The sequence below is a fragment of the Telopea speciosissima genome, chromosome 7 (genome assembly GCF_018873765.1).
Source record: "Telopea speciosissima isolate NSW1024214 ecotype Mountain lineage chromosome 7, Tspe_v1, whole genome shotgun sequence".
Classification (NCBI taxonomy): domain Eukaryota; kingdom Viridiplantae; phylum Streptophyta; class Magnoliopsida; order Proteales; family Proteaceae; genus Telopea; species Telopea speciosissima.
Window position 1 is genome coordinate 19405530 of NC_057922.1, and position 12487 is coordinate 19418016.

Sequence of the window (12487 nt, forward strand, 5' to 3'; positions counted from 1 at the left end):
ATGGATGATATATTGAAGAAGACTTTCTTTTCTCTGAAGAAGTCTTCCTCACCTTTACCTGGCAATTAATTAGGGTTGGGATAAGATGCCAGATTTGCAGTTTCAAAACATTTGAAGTGGCTACATTTATCAGTGCACTCGCTTTGAACTTTGAAGTTTGAAGGCTTCTAATATTCAATGGATTAGTATTTTCTGACAGAAAAAAAAAAAAACCTATCATTTATTATATAAAAATCAACTAAAGTATATAAAGTAAACTTGGAATCAATGCTAGTTGACTGAAGTTCTATGACATTCTCATGTTTGAAAGAAGGATATCAATGATTGGAGTAGAGAAAAAAAAAATATAAAATAAAATGAGAATTACACAGTTAATTCTCTGTTAATAATAAATGAAGTCGAAGTAAATTCATTGTGATCCATAGAAAACAAGTGAAACACTTCAATGTTTGGATGTCAAGAAAAGAAAAAATAATAATTTTTTTTTTAATATTTTGAGGAGAGAGAGAGATTAGTCATTGCTCCATGCTTCTTTAGAATGTGTCTTTGTAAAAATTCTGTCTGGCTGTGAAAGAGGGGAAAGGCTGGATGAGAGAGCTGATAAATCTTTCTCCTAGAGGTTGATGGGCTTTTTAATGAGGTTCATGATCTTGTGTTGGACTATGAGAAATAAATAACTTATTATCTGAACAACTCAATATCTGGTCAAATGGGACTCAAATTTTATGGACAAATAGATCTTAAGGTTCTCAGTACTTGAATCCTCTTCACCATATTTGTACTCGGAATTGCTGACCACATTCATAAAACCCTGTCCATGCCTTATGGTTTATACCAGGGGTGTCAATCGGTCGGTCTCAGTCGGGCTTAATCGGGCTTAACCAATTTCAAACCCTGTGACCGCCCATTTAGCTAATTGGGCTTTGCTTGGATGGGCATAGTACAGTTTACATACGGTCGGTCGATCGGTCGATCGGTCTCAGGCTATAATCGGGCTACTAGAATCAAGCATTAACCTGGCCTTAAGAAGGCTATGGACCTGTTTAACTTTAGACGATCTTTAAATGGGTTCTAAACGGTGCAACCCTAAAATTGGTCTCTAAAATGGGTCAAACGGGGATACCAATAAAATGAAGACCATAAATTTCATTGAGATCCACCTATCATCAGATCTTAAGGTTTTTATAGAGTATAAGACTACAATTGTTTAATATCCTAATAAATACTATGACAAATCTATGAAATATTAATGAACACTGAGAGAGTATTTCTCCCCTGTCAAGTATCGGAACATGATGATGGGTTGCATTAAGGATTAGCAACCATAGTTGCACATGCCATGCATTTTTTGGTGTTTGAAATCTTTCGTTTATGGGCATTGGAGGGAAAAATAAGAACTTCAAACAATATTAAAGGGTCGGGTTAACGGGTCAGTTTAGGTCGGGTATATAATCGGTCGGTCCTGGCCTCCTGGGGGCTGATGGGTATAGAAGCTGTTGGAAGCTGTTGTCTACCCAAACTTCTACCTAAAATATATACATGCCACAGAGCTAGGGGGAACAGTAAGATAAGAGATACAGCAGTGGGAAACGGCAAGGTGGGTGGGTTGGGTTGGGTGTTTAAAGGTAATTGTGGGCTGCCAATGCCAATGTAATGGCCCATAACAAACACGTTTTTGCCTCTTTTCTAGCCCATATATAAAAATTACTTTACCATTATGAAATGTGTTTTTTTGGTCTAGAAATTTAGTGCAGAAACAGAAATACCAAAAATCATTTATGAAATAGAAACATGACCCAGAAACATAAGTGTTATCATGCAAGGTCAGGTTATGTAGCCATGTGCTAGTGAGGGGGGGGGGGGGCAATGGGAGATCGTACACGGGCATGAGGGGAGGAGTGGGGTGATCATTTCACTGCCCCATGTGAGAGGACATAGACAAGATTGCAAATAGATTGTGGTTCTTAGCTCAGAAGTGATTCCAATTACCTTTATCTGGTCGGTGGGTATATCAAATTTGAAAAAGATTTAATTTATTAATGGCGGGCAGAAATGCAATATGTTGAATCCGTAAGGCTTCCTTTCGTTTCAAGTGGAATTAAAAAGAAGGGAAGAGAAGTTTTTATACTTAAAAAAAAGAAAAAAACTTTTGTAATTATTACTACATGTGCATCCAATTCTCTTTGGTTTAAAAAGTAAAATAAAAATTACATGTAAAATGTATCATTACTAAATACTGTAAGAAATTTAAGTAGTATATACAATCACACGGGATAATGATTACAAAAGTTTTTGTTTTAAGTTTGAAAATTTTCATTTTCCTTCCCTTTAGTTTCCTTTGCAACCAAACGTAGCCTAAGGTATTTGAAGGCATTTAGAGAGACAAATCAGACAATGTAAAAATTCTATCAGACGCTTGGAAACTCTAACCGATTGAGATAAATAATTCCAACTCTTAGAGATTAGATAGTTTTTTCTGTTTTGATGTAAAGGTTATGTTCAGACTTCATGTTTTTGCTCTTTCATTTGTGTCATTTTAGTTGGTTTTTCTCCTTCTAACCTTTCAATATATGAAAGAGCATGGGACCTTCAAATTCCTCTATCCAACTTGTTATGTGGCCTAATTAGATGTTCACCCATAGATTCCATATCTAACACATGGGAGTCTACTTGGCACTCAAATTTGTGCACAACTAGCTTCATTATCTTCTATATATATTTTTTTGGGGTAAATTACACGTTACCCCTGATTTTCAAAAGAAATTCAGATCACCCCCTGGTTTTTTAAAAAACTCAAATCACCCCCTCTACAGTAACGGTGTTAGTCTGCTGTTAGTTATTGGTATGAAAGACTATTTTACCCTTGTACTAAAACTTTAAAATTAAATTTACAATACTACCCTTCCTTCATCTTCAACATTGGTCAAGGGTAGTTTAGGGATTTAAATTTATTTAATTGGCTGACATCATCACTTAACAGCATAAAACTAACAGTAGGGACTAATTTGTCATATTGGGGTCTAAACCAGGGAGTGATTTGAGTTTCGTTTAAAAACCAGGGAAAAACCAGAGGGTGACGTGTAATTTACTCCTTTTTTTGTTTACTTTTTAATTGAAACAATCAAGTAGATGGTAATAGCAACATTTGAATGGTAAAGTTGACATATTTTTTTTTGTAATGGATCTTTAAAAATAGACATGGAAACCACTCTTAAGTATGTACTATAGGCAATCTCTTAGGGGCAACCATTAGAAAACTAAATTAGGAGTGAAGATGTCAACCATTAGAAAACTAAATTGTAAGGAAGAAAGATGCCAATTAATGAACATCTAAAACAAAGGAGAAACACAAATAATAATATGTTATCTATATAGTGGGAAGATGCAATTAATGAGCATCTAAGACTAGGAGAAAGATATATGTATTAATATCACATCTACTTAGTGCAGTATCACTACCAGAAAAATCTTATATATATATATATATATATATATATATATATATCTTCTTAGTGGACTATTATTATATGGTCATCTTAATAAGATTAAGTGTTAGTATATTTGGAAAAATATTTTATGAACCCTCCACAAAGAGGGACCATTATCCAAATCGTTATCCTCTCCTATTACAGCACGGTGCTGTACTGCATCGTGCGGTACTACAGAGGCCATGTGGTATAGCGGGTCCCACATGGTGCACATGGCCTCTACAACCGGTGCACGATGTGTTATAGCACTATGTTGTAACAGGAAAGGATAAAAAGAAGAAAAATTTGTAGCTTTATGTTTATGCTAAATAATAAGCAAAGGCCGAAAAAAAGGGGAGAGACATCCAAGAAGGGAAAGATTGAAACTTTTTCTGATCATTGATAATTAGTTCGTGTAAAAATCTAAAATATATATACCAACTAACTGAGACCCCCTCCTCCCACCTCCCTAAAAAAAAATTGTTCCGAAACAATGAATACCCTTTTGTCTCATGCCGCAAAAAGCATAAATCCAATGCACATGTCTTGCAAGATCCACTATCAGATCTTCTAATCTGAAGATTAGTCTTAGAAAATGATCTAGTCCCCCTGGCCTTAAGTCAAAAAAGAAAAGAGAAGAAATGTAGTTCAAATGTTTAGATTATTCATCAAATCAAATAAATATTCTCTTTTTTTTTTTCGAGCCTCTTGGTTCTCATCTTTCTTCCCCTCCTTAGAATAGGATAGAGTATACCTACCGAAAATAATTACAAAAAAAAAAACAAATGTAGTTCAAATGTTTAGATTCATCGAATCAAAATGATTCAAAACTGATTCCTCTCTAAAGTTCTTTCACATGGCCTAAAAACTCTAAGCTTTTCACAGGAAAATCAAAATGGAACATTACTATTGATCATTTTTGGACTACTAGGTGACATCAATATATCATAACATTGGCTGCTACAGTGCTACTTGGGCTCTAAGAAAATTAAATATTCCTCATTTTCTAGGATTTCTTGTTGCTCCATTTGTTTCATGTAAATGATTGAAAAGGAAAGTTTCCTATAAAATAAGATTTTCTTCTATTTCTCAAAATAGAAAAAATAATCATTGAAAAAGAGAAAAAAGTACACATGCAGGAAAAATTTTCATGTAAGATGTCATTTTCATAGGAAAAACTTACAATGAAACAAATAGGGCCTTTAGGGCCTTTAGATGAAAATTTTCTATTCATACATTTTTTCCCTTGAGCTGAGAGGAGAGGGGGGATGGCGGAAAGAGCCAAAAAGGACATACCCAGTGCATGAAGCTTTCGCTACTACGGGATTTGGGGAGGTTCATAATATATGCAATCTTACCCTTGCTTCATATAGAGGCTGTTTCCCTACTCGAACCCACGACCACTAGGTCGCAATGGAGCAATCTTATTGTTGCCCTGAGGAGGGGGGAAACCAAAAGTTAAAAAAAAATTATGACTGTACTAGTGTGTTGCCAAGCTTACCAATGCATCCCAATCCATCTTACATTAATTAACCACATGTCAAAGTCAATCATAATCCAACATGTATTTAATTACTGCCATATACTTTGGCCGGCAGATAATTGTAGCTCTTATGTTTGACTTGCTTTTTTTCATATATAAAAAAATTTAGATAGTGCTGAAATTCTCTAGGGAGATTTGAGATCATAGAGAGTCTACTTGTGCACAAAATTTGATGTGGGCTGTCTGAAATACCATGTGTTTGATATTAAATTGGGAAGTCTTAGCCAGACGTATGTGCTGATGCTACTCAAAAGTCAGTCCTTCATGACTTGCTTTTTGTCCTTTGCCATCTCTTTTGTTCTTCCTCCAGTGGAAGTGGAACTAGCTGGAGCTGGAGACTCCTCCAGTTGAGTATGTCTACTTTTGAGTATCTTTCTCTCCATTCTTTTTTTCTAATGGAAACCCCTTACGAGCCCACAGTGATCTTGTTTTGTTTAAGCTCTGATGTCTTCTTAGCCACACTGACATGGGAGTTGGGCCACTAATTACTGAATATCTTTGGATAGATCAACTCAACTCAATGGTCCCCTCAATAACAAAATATGGTTTTTTCAATTTTCATTTTTCATAGAGAGAGAGAATGATGGGTTGTCTGATTTGTACATTAGCGGAGACTTTCATAACGCAGAGCATTTCATCTCCAATCATTTGTTCACCAGATAATTATATATTGGAAGACAAAGGCATTGATGGATTGTCTGAGGTGTTCTTTTTGAATCCCTCTTGGAGAAGAGAAGAGAGAAATAGAGTGAGCCTTTTCTGTTTGTTGTTTGTTTCCACTGAGACTGAGTGATGAATTGTGTACTTGGCATTCTCTGCCTCTTTGGGCTATTGCTATTGCTTCCTGGGTTTTCTTCTTCACATCCCTTATGTACTGACTCAAGTGGGTCTCCCTCTTTTTCTCCCTCTCTCTGCTTTATAATTATCTTTTCTTTTAACTTTCTTCTTTTTCCTTGCAAACCTTTTTCTAATGCTTTGTTTGCTACTCTTATGACTGAATTCTGAGTTTATTTGATTGTAACAGCTGCACCTTCGACTCCAAAGACACCTCTCACCTTCTGCCCTTACAAAGGAAATGTCTGTTGTAATTCTACCCAGGATCTTCAATTGCAGACACGTTATCAGTCTATGAACATCTCAAATCCTACCTGTGCTTCTCTTATGAAAGCAATTCTCTGTGCGGTAAGCCTTTCTTGGCCAGACAGATTTGATTAGTGGTAGCCCCATAAGATGCAGATAGTTAATCCTCTACTTCGAATTATTTACAGTGCATTCTGTAATCTGTACTAATAAAACATACCATCTGGATTGCTGATGGTGCCTACATTTCCAAGTATAAATTTTCATTTTCACATGTTACCCAATAGGAAATAATGCAAGAAATATTCCACCAACTCTCAACTTTCAAACTTATAGGCCAAGTTCACTAACAAATTTTAGCAAAGTTATAATTACACTGAATTTTAGGACATCAAATTCCAGCTTAGATTTATCAAGAGAAGTATTATGTTGTATATAAGCTGAAATTGAAAATCAGGTAGTCCTAGATCATTATTTAATGAAAGGAAGAATCACAATAGCTGAATCTGTGATTGAAACTATTGCTTTACGATTATATAAGATGTTTGTTTTTCACAACATTTATCAATTCTTTTTTTCAGTTCAAAACCCTTTCTGGAAGTTTATTGACTTGATATTTTAATGTGAAACTAAAATGGGGCCTAACATGTTTTGTTCTACATGCCATTGCATGTAGTCATTGTTATAAGTGCTTTTATCTGTTTAACAACTTCCGTCAGACTAATTCAGATTTCCATGGTATGCAGACTTGTGATCAATTTTCAGCCGAGCTGTTTACAATTGATTCTAGGCTTCGGTCAGTTCCTGTTCTATGCAACTCCACCGTCTCAGTAGGTTCATCACAGTCTAACGGTGCAGCGAATGACTTTTGTGGAATAGTTTGGGATACATGCTATAATGTGTCTATGTTGAATTCCCCTTTTGCTCCATTGCAAGGCAGTCAAAATGTGGATTCCACTTCTTCCAAACTTGCTGATCTTTGGCAGTCAAAAACTGAATTCTGTAAAACATTTGGGGGAGCTTCTGGTAAAGATTCAGTATGTTTTGATGGTCAACCAGTTTCACTAAATAATGCTGAAACTTTGCCTCCCACAAGCGGTCTGTGCCTTGAGAAAGTTGGGAATGGAACTTACATAGATATGATTGGTCATCCTGATGGATCTAATCGTGTCTTCTTATCTGACCAACAGGGTAGAATCTGGTTGGCAACTGTTCCTGATGTGGAATCTGGGGGAACATTAGAACCTAGTGAACTGAGTCCATTTCTAGATATATCAGATAAAGTATCTTTTTTTAACGATCTAGGGTTAATGGGCATCGCATTTCATCCAAACTTTATGAAAAATGGCCGCTTCTTTGTTTCATTCAACTGTCAAAAGTCTATATGGGATGGATGTTCTGGGAGGTGCTCATGTGATTCAGATGTGAATTGTAATCCTTCAAACATTCCTTCTTCTAACATGGGTTCTCCATGCCAGTATTATAGTGTCATCTCAGAATTCTCAGCTAATGGTACTACGTCGCAAGTTTCATTGGTATGCTTCTTGATACTTTCTGTATTCCTGTTATAATTCTTTCTGGGGGTATCCAATTGATTTCTATTGTTTTGATTTTTTCTAGGCTACAAATGGTAATCAAGTAGAAGTTAGAAGAATATTTACTATGGGCCTTCCTTATACAAGTCATCATGGGGGTCAGATTCTCTTTGGACCCGACGGGTATTTGTACTTCATGATGGGAGATGGTGGGAGTGTTGGTGACCCCTACAATTTTTCCCAAAACAAGAAATCTTTGCTTGGAAAGATCATGAGGTTCGATGTGGATAACTTTCCAAGTGAGTAGAATGGCGAATAACCTTGGGTGCTTTGTTCTGTTTCCTGTTGTTAGAACTGTATCTTGCTTCTTGCATTCTATTTTTTGTCAAGGATATTTGACCAATGCTCCACCATCTTTATTTTAGTTAAGCATATTGGATCTTTTGCTCTTTCCATTTTGGTTCCTATATTTCCTAGTTTTGAGTTCCATTCTTGGGTTCACATAGAGCAGCTACATTTGAATGAAAGAAGATCTAGTGTGATTAAAGAATCTGTAAGAATCTATTTTCTTAGTTGAAGAGGTGATTCATCACCATTATCATCTGTTTCTCTCTGGTTCTAAAGGCCCCAAAACTGGGAGTTGAACAGAGAATGTGTGTGTGTGAAAATCTGCGACAGACTGCAACACAATGAGTTATTAATCAGTTTTATTTGTTTATGTAATTTATTTTATTCGTATTTTTCCTGTAAATTTTTATTAAGACCCTTAATTGTTACTATGTTTTTTCATGTCACTCTACAGAACTGATCAAAGTTGTTCTACAGATACTTGTTTACACAATTGAACCTCATACTACTTTTTACTCATTTTTACTCTCCAGTATGAAACTAGGAATTGTGAAGTATTTTCCCATTCTAATAGAACTAGATTTGGAGATGAATCACACTCCTAAATTGTGGACTTGAGGTTTTCCTGTGCACCTTATGAAACATATTGTTTATTACTCATAACTCTTTCCACTATGGAAGGATAACATGCAAAATTGGACACTCCTCTCATTGGACTCAGATTCGGAGAAGGGTTCCACTCCCTAACTGTGGAAGAGGTTTTTGCAGGGGTCAGGTCACCTTATATAGAGATACAAGGCACTGAGGTTTCAATTGTTTGCGTTGGCTAAATGAACAGCCATAGTATGAATTAACTTTCCCTTGTCCTCATATTGCATTCAACTTGCCATAACCTTAATTTTTACCGAAGAATGCCACCTTATGTCCTTTTTTTGGCGGGGGGGGGGGGTTTGGGGGTGAATACTCACCTTATGCTCCCTCAAATGTTTTCTTGTTTACCTTCTTGTAGGATCCAAACTTTAGTTTCATTGGTATATTTAATCACTTGACTCTATATTTTCTTGGTAAAATTGTCCAAAGGGAGGTAGAAATTATAGGGGTGTAAACCACACTTTTATATCTAGGTGGATGAAGTAATGTTAGTTTGAGATTGGCTAAGAGTTGATTGATTACCTAGAGATTTATTAGAAAACGTGTTCATTTTCTCTAAATTTGAGAACAGTTAAAGCATTTCATCCAAAAAACAGAAGAAGAAGAAAAGAACAGTGAATGCATATCTATATTTTTCTTTCCCTTGACAGGTATAGTTGTTTAACTCCTTAATGAAGTAGCATGAACAACAAGATAATATCTTTATTTGCTTCATGTCTGCCTTGTACTTTCTAGGTCATTCTTTTAACACGCTGGCTCTTGTGTTTCCAGGTGCAACACAAATAACTGCACTCGGTCTATGGGGAAACTATTCTATCCCAAAAGATAATCCAGTTTCTCAAGACAATGAATTGCGGCCTGAAATTTTTGCTTTGGGGCTTAGAAATCCTTGGCGCTGTGCTTTTGATCCAGAGAGGCCTTCCTATTTTCTCTGTGCAGATGTTGGCGAGGTTCACAGATTAATTTTCTTCTACTTGCTTTGACATGATTAAAGCTTTTGTTCTGTTTTATTGTGACCCTGTGTTAGAATTTGAGTACATATTTTCTTCTAGGCACTTTCTTTTGATTTTCAATGTGACAAAAAAAGGTGTGATCAGCTAAGGTTCAAAATTAGATGATCAGAGACACCAATAAATTGTACTGGTCACTGACTGCCTGACTGATTCCCTTCCTTAAAAAGGGTACAATTCACTTACTTTGATGGGTTGAAATGGTCCCTAACTCCCTACCACCAAACAGAATTGGTTAATGTGCATCAAATCTCTTACAAGGCTGGAGGTGAGTAAAGGGGATATCTACAAATGGGAAAGTAAGTGAATTGTCAGAATTCCAGGGAAGGTTCTTGAAATGTGTAACAAATCTTGAGAAGGTGAGTGAGGTTTATCCTTCTTGATAACTATTAACAAAATGTGTGGCTATAGTAGCTTGCATCAATGGCAGTGAACATCTATCAGGAAGGAAAACTTTACTCATCTTTCTCATTTTCTGGGTTCAAAGTAAGCTGCATACAGTTCTGATGCCTCCAGGAAATCTGTATTTGTTGTCCTAAGCTTCTTCTTGAGGAGTTCAATGATTTACTAATATCTTAATTGTGAGTTCTCTTTTGTACTCACATTCATTAGAATATTACAGGATTTATATGAAGAGGTTGATCTTATCACAAAAGGTGGCAACTATGGATGGCGTGTTTTTGAGGGTCCCTATGTTTACAATCCTCAACAATCTCCTGGTGGAAATACATCTGCCAACTCAATAAATCCCATCTTCCCTGTAATGGGATATGACCACTCTGCTATAAATAAGAACCTACAAACAGGGGGAGCAGCAATCATAGGTGGATACTTCTATCGGTCCATGTCCGACCCATGTACATATGGAAGGTGAGTTGGGTTTTCCCTATCATGTTTGATTAGTTAAAAGTAATTTATGAACTGATTTTGTGTTGCTTTAAATTTAATCTATCCTTGTTATTCATGTATTCTCAATTGAGTTTCAGTTACATATATGCCGATTTCTATGCGGAAGCTATATGGGCTGGTTTTGAAAATCCAGAAAACAGTGGACACTTCACCAGCAACCAGGTTCCTTTCACATGTGCTAATGACTCCCCAATCCAATGTAAATTCACAGAAGGAAATAGTCTCCCTGCTTTGGGTTACTTTAGCTCATTTGGGCAGGATAATAAGATGGATGTCTATTTTTTTACCACTAGTGGTACGTACAGAATTGTTCGTCCAAGTCGCTGCAACTACATGTGCTCAAAGGAAAATGTTACATCCATTGCAAGTCCAAGTCCCTCACATTCCCCCTCATCTGGGACCTCAATAAGGAAACAACATTATGACCTGGTGCTTTTGTTCTCTCTATCAATGCTTCTAGTGGGGCTTATTTTTTGAGCTCTTTGCTGATGTTCTTTTCTATATGGAGAATCTTGTAGCAAGGGGGAGGGGGAGGGGGAGGGGGGGGGGGGGGGGGGGGAATAGATCAGATTATTTCAATGAATTAATCAATCTATTCTTATATCCACAATCTTCATAAACTGGAAGATCGGATGCGTAAAGGGAACCGAGCTCACGTTCATGGTGAGGGGATGTTATGTCTTTCAGATTCTAATTGAGAGTTTTTCATTTTTTATTTTCTTCATCTTTTTACTCCTTTTCTGTAAAATGATGTATTGTCTTGCTATTCCTACTCAATTTCCTTTTGATGATAATTCTTGTGAAGAAAGTTTCAATTGTAACATGTATTCAGGAGTGAAAATAGTATAATCTTTCTTTATCTTCGTGTTGGGTGCTAAGATGATCAAGAAGTTGATGGTGGTTGCTTACTGGTTTTGCAATTGTTGTAAAGATGTAGTATTGGGTGGGTTCTTGGACCAAAATTTCCTTTAGATCTATTTGCTATTATGACATGTATTCAGGAGAAAACGATTATATTTTCTTCTGTCAAGTCTCCTTGGTTTTCAAAATACACTAATCAGTTGTGACTTCAATGTGATACCAATTTGGGTTTTGAGATCTTATCTCATTAGGTGTGATTTCAACCACATTGAAATCATACTAATGTGAACATCCGCTTGCTCGGTTGATTGGAGGCTTGCCAGTTGAAGTGCTTGCCCCCTAGGAGGTCATGGGTTTGACTCTCCTGATCACATTTGTGTAACAAATACTTCTCAAAGTAGCAATTATTTATGAACTAGTCTTCACTTTCCAATATCGCATAACAAACCATCTGCTACCCTTTGCACCCAAAGAAAAACCTGAATAATGTCCCTCTATACATGGATCTTTAACACCACTCCTCACATTCTAATGGAAAGAAAATAAATGGCTAAGTTACTCAAGACAGGCTGTCCTGATCTTATTTAGTAAGTTCGGGAATGGCAATCATACGGGTACAGATACATACGACAATTAAACGGATCAGACAGAAATAGCACTTTTAAAAAATTCGGCATAATAAAACACGTACGGCAATGATACGGTACGTGTTTAACACGGCCACTCTTTAAGCAAAAATACGAGCATGTATTCACTATGCAACAGACATTCACTACCTAATAAACAAAATAATATCATATAATATTTTTTGAATTAAACATTCGAATATGCGTATAATACGCAAACTTATTAACTAAGGTCCTAATAAGCTTGTCCGAATTTCAACCAAAAAAAAAAAATAAGCTTGTCTGAATGACCCAAATTTCTGCCACATGGTAGATTGGATGAGGCTCAAATATTGTGATCTGGAAGAATCAAGGTCCCCATCTTATGTGTCTAGTTTTAGCCCAGATAGAGTCCACCAAGTAGCAAAATGAAGCTCTTAAAATCTGGGTACACGGGCGTATTTGATTGAATTAAGTC

The 12487-nt window shown here is 36.3% G+C and overlaps 1 protein-coding gene across 1 annotated transcript; it reads left to right on the forward strand.

Annotated features, from left to right (window-relative positions):
* Window positions 1-5730: 5730 nt before the first annotated feature.
* LOC122666688 (HIPL1 protein-like) lies at window positions 5731-11078 on the forward strand. The gene is made up of 7 exons (XM_043862730.1): window positions 5731-5893; window positions 6035-6192; window positions 6837-7625; window positions 7711-7924; window positions 9396-9574; window positions 10257-10504; window positions 10621-11078. The coding sequence occupies exons 1-7, from the start codon at window positions 5803-5805 to the stop codon at window positions 11018-11020; spliced, it is 2079 nt and encodes a 692-aa protein (XP_043718665.1). The 5' UTR covers window positions 5731-5802; the 3' UTR covers window positions 11021-11078.
* Window positions 11079-12487: the final 1409 nt, after the last annotated feature.

Excerpts from the sequence above, each read along its gene's own strand:
- LOC122666688 (XM_043862730.1), top strand. The coding sequence starts at position 5,803 with ATGAATTGTGTACTTGGCATTCTCTGCCTCTTTGGGCTATTGCTATTG. Across the intron at positions 5,894-6,034 it reads TCCCTTATGTACTGACTCAA|CTGCACCTTCGACTCCAAAG; the intron begins GTGGGTCTCCCT and ends TGATTGTAACAG. Across the intron at positions 9,575-10,256 it reads TCTGTGCAGATGTTGGCGAG|GATTTATATGAAGAGGTTGA; the intron begins GTTCACAGATTA and ends AGAATATTACAG.